At 39.3% G+C, this 19,890-nt stretch overlaps 1 protein-coding gene across 5 annotated transcripts in view; it reads left to right on the top strand.

The window, feature by feature from the left end:
- Window positions 1–19,890, top strand: part of eya4 (EYA transcriptional coactivator and phosphatase 4) — a 66,290-nt gene that overhangs the window by 36,937 nt on the left and 9,463 nt on the right. For 4 of the 5 annotated variants that reach the window (XM_084736876.1, XM_084736877.1, XM_084736881.1 and 1 more), the window contains 10 exons: window positions 667–788; window positions 4,726–4,809; window positions 6,147–6,224; window positions 6,852–6,918; window positions 8,883–9,025; window positions 9,641–9,784; window positions 9,941–10,023; window positions 11,811–11,985; window positions 13,835–13,971; window positions 14,209–14,292. In XM_084736876.1, the coding sequence (XP_084593002.1) occupies window positions 667–788; window positions 4,726–4,809; window positions 6,147–6,224; window positions 6,852–6,918; window positions 8,883–9,025; window positions 9,641–9,784; window positions 9,941–10,023; window positions 11,811–11,985; window positions 13,835–13,971; window positions 14,209–14,292 (1,117 nt within the window). The remainder of the gene's footprint in view (window positions 1–666; window positions 789–4,725; window positions 4,810–6,146; window positions 6,225–6,851; window positions 6,919–8,882; window positions 9,026–9,640; window positions 9,785–9,940; window positions 10,024–11,810; window positions 11,986–13,834; window positions 13,972–14,208; window positions 14,293–19,890) is intronic. The other variant, XM_084736878.1, reaches the window with a different exon arrangement.

Genomic DNA, 19,890 nt, shown 5'->3' with positions numbered 1-19,890 from the left:
TAAAATTTTAAGGCTGCCTGGAAACTTTTTTTTTAAGTTAAAAATACATTTGTTTTACAGTGTTTGAAAGACAGACTTCTACTCCACTGTAAATATGCATCTTCATTCTGTTCATGTCTCTGTTTACTTCAACTTACAACCCTTCAGACACACACACACACACACACACACACACACACACACACACACACACACACACACGCACGCACACACACTTACTTTACCATTACCACCTTGTGTGCTGGTTTGTCCCAGTCATGCATGTGGAACACATTGTAAAACTAAAGCATGCTGGCAGGCTGTGGGTTTGTATTGGAGCCCAGAAGTGCACACACACACACACACACACACACTCGTATATAAACACACACTCTATAAAGAGCCAGCAGGCCCGCAGACAATGTCTAACGCCTCTGAACACATGCTCATGTAAGCTAACTGGTACGAAGAAGCATGAAGTTTATGACTGTATATGTGTGTGTGTGTGTGTGTGTGTGTGTGTGTGTGTGTGTGTGTGTGTGTGTGTGTGTCTGTCATTGAATGTGTTCAGTGAGATCTGAACGTAATATATTGCGACGGGAGATTCCCAGCTGTGAGAGCATATTGCCGTTGATCTGTTATTCATTCAGAAATCGCAGTTCATCTCATCCCCCCCTCCTCCTGTAGGTCTATGGAAATGCAGGACCTAGCCAGTCCTCATAACCGTGTGGGAGGTGGAGATTCGACAGGCTCCAAGCTGGACAAGAACAACCTTGGCAGCCCCTCTATCACCACCAATGGAACAGGAGGTGAGAAGGCAGAACGTGTTTGGTGCGACAGTAATGAATGGGCAGTTTTGTCTGTGGTAGAAATATTAGTTTCAGTGTTCAAATACAGTTTTTCCTTTCCATTTTGTTCCTAATTATCATTATTCTTATTTTTTACTTGTTTGTTTTGTTCTTTTTTGTGGTTGGGCACAAAACATTAGAAAGACAAAGTATGTTGTTCAACAAACTTGAAGTTGAGATGAAATGAAAAGTGCTTTGTTAAACTTTTTAACTCACATTTTATTGTGCACCTATTTAAAAATATATGCCAAAAAAAATCAAATCAAATTCTTCCCAGCATTATGCCCCATAGGTCTGAACAATTAATTGAAATTTGATTGAAATCGCAATATGCTCTGTATTTGTTAATGGCAGAAAATGTGTCAAAATACCATTTTTAATTGAATACAGTCATGTTGCACAGACTGACTTAAGAAAACATGTTTCTTTGGTATAGATTCCGGCAAAAGTCACAGCTTAATCATTTTAATTTTGATTAAGAATAATAATGTAAACATTCAAATTAAATTAAAATTTAAATATTGCAAATCATATCGCAGTTGCAATATCAGTCAAAATAATTGCAATTAGAAATTTTTTCAAAATCGTTCAGTCCCACCACCTGCCCATCCAGTTTCACTTGTAAAAACAGTCACGTACAGAGGCACGGGTCTGAAAAGTAAGGCTAATGCGTAATTGCCTCAGATGTACATTATTTCTCATGGCCACTGGTTGTAAAATTAAGTCAGTTAGTATGTAAGCTTATGGGAAAAAATGTCTCACTTGATTTACAACCTCAGTAAACAGTTTACCAATGAGTTTATAGTCTCAATTGCTACTTTGAAGTCATCTTCAATGCAGCAACATATTCATTTTGTTAACTATGGCACCATTTAGAGTAAAATAGACAATAAAGCAGAGTGTTTTAGGGTGTGGCTACCATGTGATTGACAAGTTGCTGCCGTGGCGTGTTCTTGGATTCTCAGTCAGATTCAGTCAGGGTAGAGGTGTAGTAATGCATATCCTCCCAGCTCTTATTCAAGTATAGTCACTTCTGGTTCCAAAAAACAAACATGTTGACTGCCATGATTCCTTCAAACCAGTAGTACACAACCAATGGGCGACATCATGGTGGCTGCATCCACTATCAATTATAGTCTGTGTTCCCAACAGGCATGAAAGTGTTATCAGTCGTCGCATCTATCTCTTGGCAAGAAAGAAAATAAGCATATTTACAATTTTGTCACAAGTTTTAACAATACTGGTAATCTTTTCTCTTATTTGATTGGAAAATCACATGACACATACTGGCCATTAATAACAACTTTATTACAAAAAGAAATGAGTACAATAATACATAAATGTTTGAAAATGATGATCAAATAAATAATTATCTATCTATAGGGTGTGTTGTTTTTAAATGTTTGAAGATGTTACTCTTATTGCTGCTGTGTGCTAGTTTTATATCACAAATTGTGCACCTTACAAGTGAAAAGCTGCATTTGCTTTCTGCCACTCACTCATAAGTTTGATGCTAAAGCACAAAATAAGAAAATACATAAAGTTTAAGGACCTTGACTGCACATGCTGCTCGTTGTTTGAGACAGACGCACTTACAGTTCTTTATGACATCTAGCTCTAGACTCCAACAGAGTTCGAATGTGCATATTGTAAATCGCTTTGGGCAAAAGCAAGTGATGAGTGTAATGTAATGCAATGAAATCTATTGCAAAATCATCAGTCAGAAAAATTTTCAACATGCAGAGATAAGTACTTTTGAGGAATTTATAGAGACGGAAGGAGGACGCGCACATGCAAATGCGCGCATATACACACACACCACGCTGGCACGAGGACTTGAGTAAACCACTGGAGAATGTGTGTAAACACACGGTGAAGCACTTCTACTCTCCTCCGCTAACCGCTTGGCAAAGTGTGTGTGTTTGAGTGTATATATGCGAGTGCGGGCCCAAATCCCACTGGAAACTATTTCCTCTACAAGAGCATTAAAGCATCACCGCTCTCTTAGATGTCAACACCAGTGAGCCCTCTCCTTCTTTTTGTCTGCCTTTCTTTTTCTGCCTTTTCTTTTCTTCTGTCCGTCTGTGTTTCTCTTCCTTTCTCCTTGCCTTTTTTTTTTCTTCTTTCACCCTCGATCCCCCTCTCTCATTCTGTCCATCCACTGCAATAATTTTTGACAGAGCAGTTTGATGTAATAGCACTGGATGTAAGTGCTTTTGTTGAGGGCGATCCTTTGATCTACTGCTGATTTAACAAGCAATGGAAAGCACTTTTAATAGTAATGTAATGGAAAAAGTGAGATACTGCCTTTCAGTCAACTTGATGTGTCAACACACACACAGTCACAGAAATAGCCGCGCTCTGAGTGGATTTTAACGGCGAATTCGGACCATATTAGAGCACATTAAATCATTTTTGATGAGCTCACAGTTAATGGTTTAAGCAGACAGAGCCGGGACTACACGCTCACAGCCAAAACAAACTACATACCCAACATTCTCCTCACCTGACATCAGCCGGAGCTCGGGCCCGCGGGCCATTTCCATAGCAACTCATTTGTCTTCATTAGGGCTCGTCTGATGGGTTGTATTGCTCCCCAAGGGGACCGATGAAGTTGTCATGAATTAAATGGACTTCTCAGATGGCCGTTTATGATCAGTTTTAATCATTCATAGAGAAACAGGAAAAGTGACTGAAAAACATGCAGGATGTTAGCAGGTGTGCTTCTTTTTTAAAAATAATTTGATAAAAACATTCATAACACTCTCATATTCCTATTAAAGCTTCAATAATCAAACATTATTATTTTTATGTAGAAGATGTTGCTTGCAGTCAACCGCAGATAATTATTATCCAACTCTGCAGTTCTCCTCAGCTATACAAAGCTTCTTTTAGTTCATTGTTCTGGTTTTACGGCCCACAACTTTCCTATTTTGAATCACTCTCATCGGCATAGTTTCCAGCCTCAGCATGCAGCTGTTTTTGGTGAATAAGCTCCAAAAACCCACAGTCGCTACCTGCCAAGCACCAAATGCAAGCACAAAGTTGGCAAATAGGTGGTGAATATAGTGGGGCTGCACATTCAATTGAAATATTATCAAATCTGCAAAATGGCAGACATGAAATATAAAATATATGAATATATGCTGCATTTTATGGTTAAGGAAAAATGTGTGACAAAACAGCACTATAATGAGCTGTGTCCTGGCCTTCAATTTTTTTTTTCCCCAACCATATTCCGCAAAGATCCACCCCTAATCTCGCTCTGACTCTGACATTCTTTGTTATCCTAACCCTGACTAAACCTAACCAACAAAGGCAACAAGAACGAGCCAATCAGAAACAAGTTAGGGTGTCTCTTCGCAGAATGCAGTGGTAGAAAAACTATCACATGTGTAAACACATAGCTATCATTATGATAATTATTGTCATTATTATCATTATTACTATCCATTTTTAATCTGTACACCAACAGATATCCTCTGTTTGTTTTATTGTAAAATATATTCAATATTCTATTAGTGTACAATTTGATTTATATCAAAAGCTACATAAAAAAACAAAAATACATTTGTGTTCAAACTATGGAAATGTATGATGTATGTAATGTATGTCATGAAATGCATACAAAATTAATTTGAAGTGCGATATTTACACATATAAATATACCCAAGACATATGCAATTGGTATTGACATTCTCATGTAACTCTCAGCAAGAAAGCAAATAAGCTTCTTCCTCAACGTGTCAAACTATTTCTTTTGAAAAATACCCTTTGCAATATAAAGGTACACTTGATCAGCACCAAAATGATCAACATCATGTCTCATATACCCGAGACTGGCGTCTGGTTCTCAGTGCATCGCATCCTCACACCTTCCCACCTTGCGCCCCTTCAGGTGAAAACATGACAGTCCTAAACACGGCTGATTGGCTGTTGGGCTGCAGCAGCCCGCCCCCTGCCCCGGGCTCCAAGGACTATGGTACAGAGGTGCATGTGTGTGAATCCAAAGCCAAAAAGCCTGACAGTGTTAATGCTGGTTAGGTTTTATATCTGATGTTTTTTTTGTGACAGATTTGCGGTGATTTTCATTTTTTCTATGCTGTGTTCTCTGCTCTTTGGATCTCAGTGTGAATTTATTACAGAGTGTGTGGAGTTGTTGCACATTTGCAAGGTTCCCACCAAACAGCCTGTGTATTAAAGGGATAGTTTAGATTTTTTTGATGTGGGGTTGTATCAGGGACTTATGGATAGTCATCGTATTACCAGTAGATGGATAGTAATTGTATTACCAACAGTAGATGGCGGTCAGCAAGCCCCCAGTTTGGAGAAGCAGCAGGATTATCTGCACAGAAGCTAAGCAATGTACTGCTGTGGACAGGGTCATCAGCAAATTAGCCACTTAAAAAAGAAGAAAAAAAATCTAAAATGTACAGTTTAAATGTACACTATATTTAGAATATTTTCATCATTTTGTCTTACCGTCAGACAACCTTTAGGATGGCGGGGTGTCATTAAATAAGCCAAATGTCATTCTTTCCAAACCAACCACACTCCATGGTTGAAATCAATCATTTTACCCCACAGAACATAACAGAACACAACAGTTGCTGGCAGTTTGTTTGTGTTATTGTGTGATTTTGATGTTTTAAAAGGTTAGCTTGGATTCATGGATTGAAGATTGAAGGCAGTGGTAGACCAGCAACTCTTGTGTTTTGCGAGGTAAAATTACTACTTTTGCAGAAGGAGTCTGGTTGAGCAAGAGAGAGAGATAACTTATATAACAGCTGTTTCCTGTCAGAAAAGGCTGTCTGATGACCAGGTAAAGCACTTAAACCAATATTTTTTTAAGTGGGCTGTTTTTGTTTTTTTTTTCAAACTGGAGGGGATGTGGACCAGCATGTACTGTACAACAGGTAATACACGGACTACTAAGTACTTCATATAACCCCACTTTAAATATATTGAAATATTCCTTTAAAAGCTCTGGAATTTGATGAATTTCCTTGGTAAGTAAGCAAATCGCAGTGACTGAACTTAAACTGAAACTTAATTATTACCAAAAACTGGTTTAAAATGAGGAGGAATGAACTTTTTAGGTTACGGTAATGTTTTGAATGCAGAAAGTCATTTAAAAGCTTACAAGGGGAACCCTGCACACAGAACTTTGTCTCATAATTGAACTGCATGGGAGTTTCCTGCTCTTTTCTCTGTAGGGTTTTCTTTGTGTGTGTGTGTGTGTGTGTGTGTCTATCTATGTGTGTGATGGTATGTCTCAACTGGCTTCCCCTAACACTGATCTTTTCCATCTTCCTTAAGTGAAAACAGAGCCTATGAACAACAGCGACACAGTCACTACGACAGGCGACACAGTATTGGACACATACGCAGGCTCAGGTAACACACACACATCTGCCAACAGAAATACACACATCTTCACTTTTTTTGCTCATCTAGAGGAAAAAACTAATTCATGTCTCAGCTCTACATCACACACAAACAGCATCATCCATTTCAGCTCAGCGGTAGGCACGCTGAAAACTTTAATCCCATGAAGTATTGCCTGTCCTTGGGTTGCGTCATCAAAGGCTGGCAGAGGGATGAGAGAGACATTTTTACACTTGTCTTTTTTTTAGACTCACACATGACCCCGTGCTCCTTCACGCTGCAGAACACACAAGCAAACACACACACACACACAAAACCATTAAGCAACGTACAGTGAGGCTTTAGAAGCAGCGGGGTGTTTGTCAGTATTGAGCTCTGACATCTCAATGACCACAAACAGACATTGTGTTTCACTCTGAGGCCCGCTGTAAGGGTTTCATGCTCTCTGAAGGGGGAGAACTTGGCTTCTGTCCATTCAAAATGCTTCAAATTATGTTTACTGGAACAACTCAGACAAGCCAGAGGCCTTGAATCATTCTGTTCAAGAGTGGTTTTATTAAAATGTGAAAGGAAACAGAAGATTTGAGTTGACACCATTCATAACCTTGTTGTTTTTGATTATTGTGCTGTTTTTAGTAATCACCAGCAGCGGGTACAGCCCTCGTTCAGCCCACCAGTACTCCCCTCCCCTCTACCCATCCAAGTAAGTCAGACTTTTTACACTGAGAAAGCTGCTTTCTAAGAATCCTTTGCTGCATAGCGTCTCCTATGCTTCTGCAACACAGCTAATTGACCCCTCCAAAGTCCCGCCCCTTATTAATCTGTACTTCAGCAACAGTTGGGTAAACTTGGTACGTCCGTCAACCTTCTCCTTTTCCTGTTTAAGTGACATATAGGGTCCCATCTTATGCTAGTTAAGGTGAGCAAAATTCTGGCTAATTAGCTAGCTAATTTTAGCAAAACACTGCCTATCTAGCTAACTAATAATTGTTGTAGACTAGCTGGCTAATTAGCTAGCATTTTGCTAACATTAGCCAATTTAAATTGTGACTACATGTCACTTTTACTGGACCCCAGCCACATCTTTAACCATCTGACAAGATTTAGTTTTGTTTTCAACATAGACAAGCACAGCACAGAGCAAAAAGGGGCGGGACTTAGGAAGGGTCAATTATTATTCATCGTAACACATTGTAATGACCATCATTAATAAATGGTAGATTTATAGTTAGACTGTAGTTAATAATTATTTAACTATTAATAAACAATGAAATGATTATTAATTATGTTAGTAATGTTGTAACGTGTGTTAGTTTAGCATTAGTTTGTGTAATATAAAATAATTAGCTTATAACTTATATATTGTATCCAAGGGGGCATATCTCATTATAATTTCAGAGGTGAAGCTGTGCAAACAGATCTGTCTATATTTTATTACGTGACCAAGAGAAGTAGAAAACTGGTCTGTTTACTTTATGCTGTTTACAAGGTTCATGATTAGAGGGTAGGTCAGCTCAATTTATGTGAATTATTCATGTTAAAGGACCCTCTGCTCCAGGCGGTCTTTCAAGTGGTCAGACTATTAAACCAAACTCCATTCTAAAAGCAGGTGTTTTATGGTAAGGCCATATTTTTTCACAGTAAAATCTAGTTACACCATCACTAAGACTCTTTTGTGATTCACTTTGATCTTTGATTCACTTCGAGGCACAATCGGCACACATGTCATTTACTCATTAACGTCATTAATTAGTCTGTGATAAAGTATTTTCCACAGATGCACACTACATGTATCGACTGGACCGACACTATAGCGCTTGTTTTCAAGTGACAGGAGAGTGACGTATCTGGATCAGACTCCTGAGCAGGATAGATGGAGGTAGAAATTAAAAAAAAAAAACTTCAAAAAGTGTTCTGAAATGGAGTTGGTGTCTATTAAATGTACATTTTCAGTTTTTCAATTTTTTTTCGAGGGGTACAACTTCATGCCTTTAAAAACTGAGAGGGTGATGTCCCCTCTGTCCCTACCACTCCATTTGGATGGCCATTATCAAGTTAGAGTTGATGTTTATAAAACGTTATAGGTATAAGTTCTAGTATCTAGTAGTATCTAGTTTATGGTCAAGAGCCAAATGTATCTCAATTAGGTATAATCCGTTGTCCATAATCCAAAATCAGTTGTCTTTAACAAAATACTGTCAAAAGCCGAGGGCGAGAGATATCGAAATAACACAGCGACACGGCGACGACCTAGAACCGGAACCAGGGAGCGGGTTATTACTTAAATCACCCTGAAAGGATTTATTTCACCATATACGCTCACTGTACATTATCCAGCTTATTACACAGCTACTTCTTTAAAAAAAATCAATAATTTGAAAGAAAATATTAATTTAAAAATTAATTTATTGATTTAAAAATAATTTTATTGCTCCTCCAGAACAGACTATAATAACTGCTTCCACTCGGTCTGTTATTCACATCAAAAGTCTGCTATTCAGAAATAACAGACCTTAGAATAGCCTAATTGACCAAACAGAATCGAATATTTCACAAAGCCGTGTAATAAAAAGCGTTACCTATCCATCTGCCTGCCAGTTCAGTCCCTCAGTCATAATCATCTGAACTTGTCTTGTGTCTCCCTGTGTCACTCTTCTCCTCTGCCAGGCCCTATCCTCACATTCTCTCCACGCCGGCAGCCCCTCCCATGCCCACGTACGCCGGTCAACCCCAGTTCAGCAGCATGCAGCAGTCGACTGTCTACACTGCGTACTCCCAGACAGGACAGCCGTACGGACTGTCCACCTATGGTATCAATAAACACACCGATTAACTGAAATTAAACTGCAGGTCTTGTGACAAAAAAAAAAAAAAAAACACATTTACAATGTACCTCATTGGGATAATTTGAGAGGAGGACATTGTTGGATGTCTTCTGTGTGATTATAAATAGACAAACCCACAGCATTCAAACACAGTTATTATAAAGTTATTAAAGCTTAAATTAGATTACTTTTCTCTTCTTGTTTTGATTGGCTGTTGTGATTGAATACATATTTAGCAAGCAAACAAAACTTGCACTCAGAAGGCCTGAAAGTTGTCAATTAAAGTGTAGTGAAAAAAAACTTGTCAAATAAAAACTGACTTTAAAAAATGGTTTAAAAAAATACTAGTACTATAAATCAAATATTTCCAACCTTACAAGCATGACATTGTTGGTTTGAAGGCAAACCAAAGAGCAACATAAATGGAATGCAGTGCAAGTAAAGCCAGAACACCCGCTGACGATATCCTGAAATGTGCAGTTTTAAGAAAATAAATTATGTTCATATTCGTGACTTAGGATTGCAGTTTGCTGTTGCAGTAGCTAATACGCAAACGTTGTATAATGTTCTGTGTTTTTTTTTTTTCTTTCTTGTTCACAGACCTCGGTGTGATGCTGCCGGGCATTAAGACAGAGAGTGGCCTGGCTCAGAGTCAGTCTCCTCTGCAGACAGGCCTCAGCTACAGCCCCAGCTTCACCACGCCTCAGCCCGGACAGACTGCGTACTCACCCTATCAGATGCCAGGTCTGATTGAAAAACATCATTGGTATTTGATATTCTCAGTGAAAATGGTGACAGAAAGATGATCTCACTTTCCAATGTGCACTGCAGCGTTTTCATTGTTTCTGTCTCCATTTTTCTTCTCTGTGGTCGAATTTATCTTCTTCTTTGTGTCCCAAGGTTCCAGCTTCACTCCTTCCTCAGGCCTCTACGCCACCAACAACTCAGTGTCCAACCCCGCCAACTACACTGCCACACAGCAGGTACATGTCTATATGCTGTGTCTGTATACTCTTTGTGTGTGTGTCTGTGCAGGCTTGTCCATTAACGTCTGTATATTTCAACCTGTACCCTATTTTCTTGTGTTTTGTGTCAAAACTAAGCTTTTGAACCATTTAAAACCCTAAACTCTGTCACACAATAACACAAATAAACTAACCGATTGAGGCTGCGGTAGACCAGAGAAGAAAAATTTCTGTTTTTGTGAATGGAGTCTGGTTGCTTTGAACAGAGTGATTTGGCATCTGTTTTTGGTTAAACAGAACAGATGCTCTCTCTCTTGTTGCAATCCTCCATTCCTCCAATCTTTCCCTTCTGTTGTCAAACACTTATAATAAAAGTCTGAGCCTGTCAGCGGCAAAACAAAAATAGCACACGTTCTGTTCTGTGTAACAGTGAATACAACAACTCCTGTGATCTCACGCAACTGTGTCTTTTGTTATTGTTTTGATTGACAGACCTCTCATGTCTAGATGAGAACCCTAGATTTGCAAAACTCTTGCAAGATTTGTATGCATTGTTTCATTTTGGGTAAGATCTGGTCAGGTTTAGGGACTAAAAGTACTTTGTTAGGGTTGGGAAAAGATCATGGTGTAGGTTTAAATGATCACTCTCATGAAATCTTTGTGTGTCTGGGTTTACCATCTAGATCCTTGGGAGACCCCCTAGCGTCATACATACTGTGCATTTAAACCTGGACTACTGGTACAATCCAGCTGAAAGTTTAAGTAACATACATTTTCCCCGGACAGTAAGAAAACCCATTTCCTCAGGGAGCTCTTGTCAGAGCAGATCAGCTATGCTACATGTTTGGTCTGAGTGGTCAAGTAAATGTCATTTGCCTCGTTATGCCGGCTCGAACTAAAGATGAGGATTCTGTATGTTGCATTTGCAGAAGTGGTTTTACAGTTACACTCCCACACAACTTTCCTCATTTTGAGGTTGCTTCAAGAAATAAAATCTAATTACACTCTGACCTTACAACAGGGGACAAACTTAGGAGAGAAACAGACAATTAGTCTTTTTGAAAGAGTGTTTTGTTCTGAATATTTCTACGTCCATATGATGGATTGTGCTGTGGTACTAAAATGCTTAAAGGGGATTTGAATGTCCCGCTATGATAGATGTGGCTGTTTACAGGAACAAAGTCGAGGTTTGGCTTGTGTGGGCGGATTAAGGGGAATATAGTTTGTGTGTGTGTGTGTGTGTGTGTGTGTGTGTGTGTGTGTGTGTGTGTGTGTGTGTGTGTGTGTGTGTGTGTGTGTGTGTGTGTGTGTATGAGTTTAGCAGAAAAAGAGAAAGCAAGAAAGACGCTGAAAGGGAGAAGAAGGCTGATAGAAAGCGAGTGTGTGTGTATACAGTATATGTGAATATGCATGCTTGCATACACATTGTTGACTACACACCAGCTATGCATGTGTGTGTATATGTGCATTTATGTGGTGGTTCTCCATTTTATAAGGACTGGTAGAGATGGACGTAGTGACAGGTTTAGAGAGCTGACTCATAAAAGCGCCCATCTCCACTGGGTCAGTAAAAAGCAGCAACACAAGGCTTTAATTGTTTTGGAGATATAAAATACAGAATCGAGGGAATAAAAGACAAGAGAAATGAGAGGGAACACTTGTAAAATCTCTCTTCAAAAGTCACTTTGAACCTTTCCAGAAAAGTGAAACATCTCAATTTCCCTGCATTTTTCTTGTTTTTTGCTCTCTTTGTCTCTACTCTCTGTGTCTCACTGTGCACTCATAATTCACGTCATTCTCCACAGGATTATCCCTCATATACAACGTTTGGCCAAAACCAGTATGCCCAGTATTATTCCACCTCCACTTACGGGACTTACATGACCTCCAACAGCGTTGATGGCACAGGCTCCACGGCAGCCTACCAGCTACAAGACCCCGCCCCTGCGATGACCGGACAGGCTGCTGAACTTCACCCAGGTTTGTATTCAGGTCCACATGAAACAAAAAGCAGTGTGCTGTTTTTTCCCCACATATTTGTTTCCAGATATGGAGGAACTTGTTGGCTTTTAATCGGCATATATTAGATAATGATTGCAGTTTACAGTAGCCAATACGCATGCAGCTGCAGCTACAGGGGTAACCCAGTGAACATGACAAGACTGTAACTGAACTCTGCTTCCAAGACCAACAGAAGCCAGTTTGACTGAGGGGGAAACAGCTCAAAGGTGGTTATTTTGCTGCGTTTGACTTCTGGCACCTCAGGGCTGTGCCAGCTAACTAAGCTGCATGGCTAATCATGCTATCGGTACTACTGTTAGCTGTAAATTTCAAGTAAAGCTAAAGCTATCTTTCCATCAGGAAACTCCATAAATGACCTTAATACTGTGTTCTCTGTCATTCCCTGAGGCTGTGCTGTGCTGGTCTGGCCAGTTTCACTGGGAGCTTAAAAAATACACACAAAAGACAAAAATAATTAAAGTCTGATGCACACCTTCACTTTCTTGTAGACAGGTGCAAGGGAGAAAAATCCACAGGCAAGAGAAAAACTCCCACACACAGTCCTCCAGTTGTGCATAAGTACTCTCTCATTTGGTTCTAGCTTACATAAGCATGTATCATATTTTGTTTTACAGGAGGAAAACATTGGATTTTGATATAAAATTACAAAGAAATGGATTTTGAATCCTTGAATCCAAATACTTTAAGAATAACAGACCAGCCAGAATGAAACGGTCAAACCACACACTTAACCACAGCTCTAATGTTGTAAATATGCAAACAAATGTCAGACTCTTCGCCATTCCTTGATACTGGCTCAATAATCTTGTTTCCAGTAGAAAAATACCACAGTTTGGGTAACCGAGTTCAAAACTCTCTCTCTCAGCCATGATGAAGCACAGGAAGTAAGTTCAGACTGTAACCATAGTTACCTGGCATCACGCTCACTAATTGCAGAATCAGCATTTATTTACATTAGAGTGAAGTTGTGGTAAATATTGCACTTTTGTAGAAAAGTCAGAGAAAAGAGGAGAAAAGTCAAAATGAGAGAGTGCTAAAGTGCACCCGTGGCTTGGTATTCAGTTTTTTTTTTTCTGTGGTTTATCTTGGCAGTAATTCAGGGAGCCTGATTAAAGCGGCTTATCATTCTTCCTGTCACTGACACTTTCCCTCTCACCGCTTTTCTCGCTATTTCTGTTTTCTCTTGGAGTTTAAGTTGGTAACTGTTTTGTGTGTGTCTTTTTGTGTCTCTTTCCACCCCCCCTTTCGCTCTCTCTCTGATTGAGACATAACAATACAAGAGCTGAAGCTCTGAGTCTGGTTCTAGTTACCACACAGCAGTGGGAGCATATGGCATTAGGAGGGTGTGTGTGCACACAAGAATGCGTTTGTGTGTGTGTGTGTGTGTGTGTGTGTGTGTGTGTGTGTGCTCTTGCAGAATTTTTTATCAAGAAGAATCAGATTACCTAACTTTTCTAATATACTGCACAGTTCCATCTTTGCCCTCCTCTGTTAAATCTTTACATTGCGTGTTATCATGAATCAGTCAGAATATCAATGGTGCTTTTGTTGAGGTTTCTTGGTTCTCTTTAAGTTGATCTGTCGTGCCAATTACCTTGAGTTATTAAACCTGACAAGATGGCTTATTACGGTACAAAGTTTGAGTTATTGCTTTTCCTGAGGTGGATACAACTCCAGAGCACCTGTGGGATTGGCTCAGAAAATGGCATTACTGTTGCTTTAATGCAGCGAGTATAGTTTGAGGGACGTTTCATCATTTGTACATTTTGAATGTTTAAAATCTGTCTGTGTTTGCATACTCTCTCAGGGGACTTCGATACAGTGCAGAGCCCCTCCACACCCATCAAAGAGCTGGACGACCGAGCCTGCCGGAGTGGGGGGTCCAAGTCCCGGGGCAGGGGCCGCAAGAACAACCCCTCCCCTCCCCCTGATAGTGACCTGGAGGTAAGGGACCAGAAAACACCCACTGGCCGAGTGCTTTCAGTGCTGGCTGAATATTCCATTCAACTCTCAACGGATATGTGGTATTCACTTTGATCTTCATCCTCTCAAATACAACAGGGGAGAGGCTGATAGAGAGCAGGACCACCCAGGTCACTTGACTGCACATATGGGCTAAAAAGTTGGACATAACATTTCTTAAAGTGCATCTCTCGTTGTCTCACTGTTTTTGTTCTCTAGAGGGTGTTTGTGTGGGATCTGGACGAGACGATCATTGTCTTCCATTCTCTGCTCACGGGCTCCTATGCACAGAAATATGGCAAGGTAAAATCTGTCTGTCTGTCTGTTATTATCCTGCACTATGTCTGTGACTGTCCGCCCATTTTCTTTCTTTCTGCCCAAAATATCCCAGATTGCAGCTGGGACAAGACACGTCTGATTTTGATTAAATGAACAGCAATGAATCTCATATAAAAAATGACCAGAAATTGCTTCATAACTGAAGCATCAACCTCTCAGCAAACCTTTCAAGTATTCCTGCAGCAAATGCTCTGTGGACTTTTGTGCCCAAGGCTTTGCCTCACAGGCTACCGTGCCCTGTGTACGGTGGAGGTTGTTACAGTGGCCATAAGAGAAGGTATAGACACTCTTCAGGCTGGAAAAAATGTGTTTCCACTTCCTTTTTATGTTTCTGTATTGATTGAGTTAATATTGTCCTGCAAGTTTATCATTTGCTAAAAAGATGCTACAAATGGACACTGGTCAAAGATAAAGGAGACCACACTGGTATTGCCTTATAGGGGCAATCATAGTACATTGTAATGCATTCATAATGCTTTATTACTGCAGTCATAAACGCACATAACACTTTCTGATGCACTATATCAACAGTCATAAAACATAAGAAATGTGACTTATAATGATTAGAAGTTCAGCGTTCTTATGGATGCTCTTGACTAGTTATAAACTAGAGGTTGACTGGTGGGGCTTATAATACATTATGACTACCTATTCTCACCCATATTCACCTGAAGAATCAACCGTAGTAAAGACTCTTAGTATGTTAAAGTCGTATCATCAGTTATCACATTAAACCTCATAACATTTCATTGTGGGTGATAAGTAAAGTGTAATGTATTTTCATGTTTTTATGACGCCATATGCTGCGTTATCAGTGATTATTATGTAAGACGCCAAAATACAGACTCATTTATTTTGTGTTGTCTCCTTTAGGAATGGAACCTTAAGTTATAAATATATTAAAGACTAAATACATTTTCTTCAAAACTTTATTTCCACTATGGGATGAACTATTGTAACTCTCTGCTTTTTAGCGTCTTACATAATGCGTTATGGATGTGCCCAAATCAGGAAATGTTTTTCTGGAAAGCACAAATAATGTGATGGAAACAGATATGTTGCCTTTTTTTGTGAAGTTGCTCATTATTATTCAGAAAAAAAAACAGCTCCATGACTACTTTATCAGACCAAGATTATTCGCTTCAACTGAAGGGAATTTTTATATGAGTGTCTTCACAAAGAATTATGCATATAATAATAATAATAAACTTTGAATTCCCCCATTATAAATGTGGTCTTCATAGAAAGTGTTACTGGAATAAAGTTTTGTTTAGTTAAAGTGCAAATGCAAGATTATCTACCAATGAAACTAAATGTGATTTTAGGTAGGGATAATTAATTAATAAGTACTTAGAAGAGGATAGATTTTTCTTTTATTCTATTATTATGAAGGGGCAAGACTCAATTGCTTCACCTCCCGCATCTGAAACCAAACCCACACTCTAAGTCTAGAGGACTGGTTTGAGCTCTAAATTTTTGCCTTTATGTAGTCTTTATAGAAAAAATCAAATATTAAATATAAAACTCACAATGAGAATGTTATTCATTATAAACCCGCAGTATAAACATTACATCAAGTACTTCGGGAATGTTATGGTCAATTTATGATGATGACCAAATACACAAAACATGACTGAGTCTCTAAATGTACTACATATTAAGAATACATTTAAAAACCATGAATAATTGTAGTTTAATCATAATTTAACATGCTTATTTCTTAGTGGACTGATGTTTATTCAAAGCTTCGTTGTGAACTTATTTGGTGGTCTCGCCTTCTCACATAACAGCTACACTGTTTATAGTTCCCTTTATTTTAATAGTTCTTGGCTTGGATCCGGGATCATCATATGTGGCCAAGGCTACAGATTTTTATTGGGTGATGTCGTTTCCTGTGGGCACCGGGGCAGCCACCAGCCCGCCCGTACGGGCTTTGCATCCCACTCTGCAGCCTGCAGAGTCCATTCTGATATTCTTGTTTGGCAGTCAAACAAAAGCTGGCATAGCGCACACACAGCATTTGGAGCCAGCCCATAGGAGCCCAGGCGTTTTACAGATAGGCTTTGTGGGCACTGATGTACTTCCTAGTTGCTCTGCAGTCGTGGAATTTAATGTTTGGCAATTGGGATTTAATTGGTATAAGAAAGACCCCGGTGAGCTGTAAATTGCTGTGTGTGTGTGTGTGTTTGTGTGGATCTATGAAGAAGAGAACACATGCAGCCTTGTGGTTAATTCAACTCGGTTTGCATTGTTTTTTTTAGCAGAGAAACACTGAATACCTAAAGATAATGGATACTATTTATGTCCAAGTTTGAGAGGAAAAAGTTGCGCATTTCTCCTGACTTTTAATCATGTAATGAATGAGACATTGTCAGTGAGTCAAAGTGCTGCAGAGGATGACCTTTGTAGGCCAGCCTGGAGGTTAGCATTGTGCTAATGCCCTCAACAAAAAGCCAATGGGATTTTTCCATCAGATTTTGGATTAGTGAATAAAACGAGCTCTGTGTTAAAGAAAATTTTATGATATTTTTAGTTCAGTAAGATAATCCTCATAACGGAACACTACTTTTATGATTTTTGAAGCGTAAATGCAGGCGTCAGAAGTAAAAAGCTAACAGGTTATAAACAAACTACACCACAGTTGTGACATTTAATGTGTCTGACAAGATGTGTAAAAGCTTAAAAACTAATGAATGGAGTATTTACTGATGTGTTTTTTTTTAATAGAACAAATGTGACAGAAAAACCCATTAAAAAAAAATTAACTTTGAGACAAGGGAACCATAAGTGCTAATATGCTAACTTATTTCTGGTTTTAAGACTCCAGCAGTACTCTACAGTGGTCCTCAACCTGATGGTTGGGACCCCTAATAGAGTTGCAAGATTATTTCTGTGGGATAAATGCTAGAATAAAATTAAATGAATTGTGATAAACAACATGGAATAAGAGCCACAAAGAAGTGAACCTGATTTTTCTGGTGGGTCGTGACTTGAAAGGTGTGGGGAGAACAATCAATTCTTCAATGCAGTGTGATGCAGATGTGGACAATTTTGCATCAATTCAAATCTAAATCTTAGTTAATAATGTGATGTTAACAGAGCAAATAAGGCAGAACTCAACTGTGAGGACAGTCTGCAGCACACACAAGGTTATCTAATCATAGCTTATAAATCACCTTCACAAATAGTTTGAAGAATGTTTTGATTTAATATCTAATTAATTACTTTTGCAAGACAAAAGTGAGCTATATTGGGAATACTTTCTACGCCATCAGCCAGAGACTAACCTTAACGGAGTGAAGCAGTGATCAGCAGTTATGTTTCATATTGTATTTCAGTGGAATAAGGACGCCAGTAAATGGTTTGGCACACAGTATACTCAAGGGCAGATACTTCATGCCACGGTTGGTGGGTTACAGTAAACATGTCCCGGATGAAACTACAGCAACGGCCTGTTGCCATGTTGTCACAAAGTTTCAGAGTTACAGTAAGCATAGTAAAAGCTGTCAGTCTCCTGCCTGAGGTGCACAGTGTGAGGAGAGACGAAGAGACGCTGTGCTGCTGCCAGAGGAGTGCTGACTGAGATTACAACATTCACAAGAATAAATTACAAAATAATAATAGGATTTCCCCCCTAGTGGTCTGAATAACTCGCAAGGTTTGTTGCTAGTCGTTTTTTATATCTATATCATTTATATATTAAATATTTTGACAGTAAAAAAGAGACCTGAGGCTATAGGTAGTTAGTCGACCAAACTAATGTGAGGCACAATGAGAGGGAGCACGCTATCTTGAAAATGCATTGTTTTGCATCATTAATTTGCATTTGTGCTTGAGTATGTGAGAGCAAGAGAGTGAAAATTGTGCCACCATTTCCATTTCCTTCAATCAACAATCAATTCTGAATCCAATTGGACACCAAAGAATTAGAGCCGAATCGAATTATGAGATTCCCAAAGATTCCCACCCCTAATTAGGTCTCATGTACTCTCTGATAATATATGATATTTATTTTATGATAAAACGAAAATTAGGTTGCCATCTTCAGTCAGCCCTGTGGTTAATTCAGCTTGATTTGCATTGTTTTTATAGTAGAGAAACACTCAATACCAATAAAGTGCTGCATAAAGCGAAAATCAAGTTGTCATCTTCAGTCGATTAGATCCTGACAAAGCATTAGCATGAAAAAAGATCAGAATATATGCATTGTAATACTTATAAGAGCATTTCTTTCACCTCATTTGCTGCTGATGCCCTCAAGAGACATAGTGGCAGCTGTGTCTGTTCACACCTCACCCAAAATAGTGTTTACACTGTTGACATAGCAACCATAAGATCCAAGTACCCCTCTTAAATGGGCTTAGATGATATATCTGCTCTAAATGATGCTTCACTTTCTAATGAATACGCACATCTTTTCCCCACAGATGCACACTGCTCATTTCTCAGTACAGGAGTTATTATAACCAGGGATAATGCTCATGAAGTGTTCAGTTTCCAGCACTTCAAATGATAACAGCAGAGGTGGAGAGTGGAACTGTTTCAGGCTACTCTTGCCAGGCCAAAGTAATATTTGCAGTTCCCCGTGATTGATTGAACTTGTCTGGCAAAATATTACGAGAAAGAGCCACCTCAGCCTTTCTGGAGCCCAAAGCACAGCCAAATTCAACTGCTCAAAGGGAATTTACACATTTCAGATGTGAGCGTTTCAACACACGCTGATGTCCGTAACTGTGCTTTGGCTGGCAGCCAACATAATCATTACCTGAGAGACAAACTCGAGTGCCTCTCGTCTCTGTGATTGACAGGAGAAGAAATACAGTCAGAATTCCCGCTATCACTATTAGCAGCTGTTATGTTTTGGAGAGCTTTGCACACTTCACATCTTTGGACTTTATGGAGCTCTCACTCTGTTGTTTTTTTTTTGTTTTTTTTTTTTGTGCTTGGGAATGCCGTCCATCTCTCGCTCACTCACTTTCACTCTCCTTCCTGTTAGTTTCTTTCTATTCTGGTCGTCTGACGGTGTCAGCGAATCGCGCGGCAAGCTGTCGTCCCTTGCTGACCTATCACAGATGATGGTTTTTGCAGCTGAGCCCCGGGCTGGCAGGGCAGGCTGTGTTCTCCCAAACACTCACTCACTCACTCACTCACTCACACACACACACACACACACACACACACACAAACCATTCACATACCAAATACACACCACACAGCGTCTCCCTACTCTCTGCAATACACACACTCTTCCTCTCACCCCCCCACAAACACCCCCACCAAGCATGAGGAATGTTGATGGGACAGAACAAGTGCAACCTGTCTGTCAGCATCTGCTGTGATGAGTGGAGCGTACCAACTCTATAAGTGGGGGTGGGGGGCATGGGGTGTGAATTTAGGAAAGAAGTAGGAGGTGTGTAAAACCTGAAATGAAGTATAACATGATTTGCTTTGTTTAATTAGCTGTAATTACTTTTAAAAATTAATATATAAATCAATATATAAATATAAATAATATAAATATTTAATGGTAATTTAAACTCCAAATTAAACTTCAAAATGTTT

This window comes from Lutjanus erythropterus, chromosome 15, assembly GCF_056507025.1.
Source record: "Lutjanus erythropterus isolate fLutEry1 chromosome 15, fLutEry1.hap2, whole genome shotgun sequence".
Lineage (NCBI taxonomy): Eukaryota > Metazoa > Chordata > Actinopteri > Lutjaniformes > Lutjanidae > Lutjanus > Lutjanus erythropterus.
This window is presented reverse-complemented; position numbering and strand designations above follow the sequence as displayed.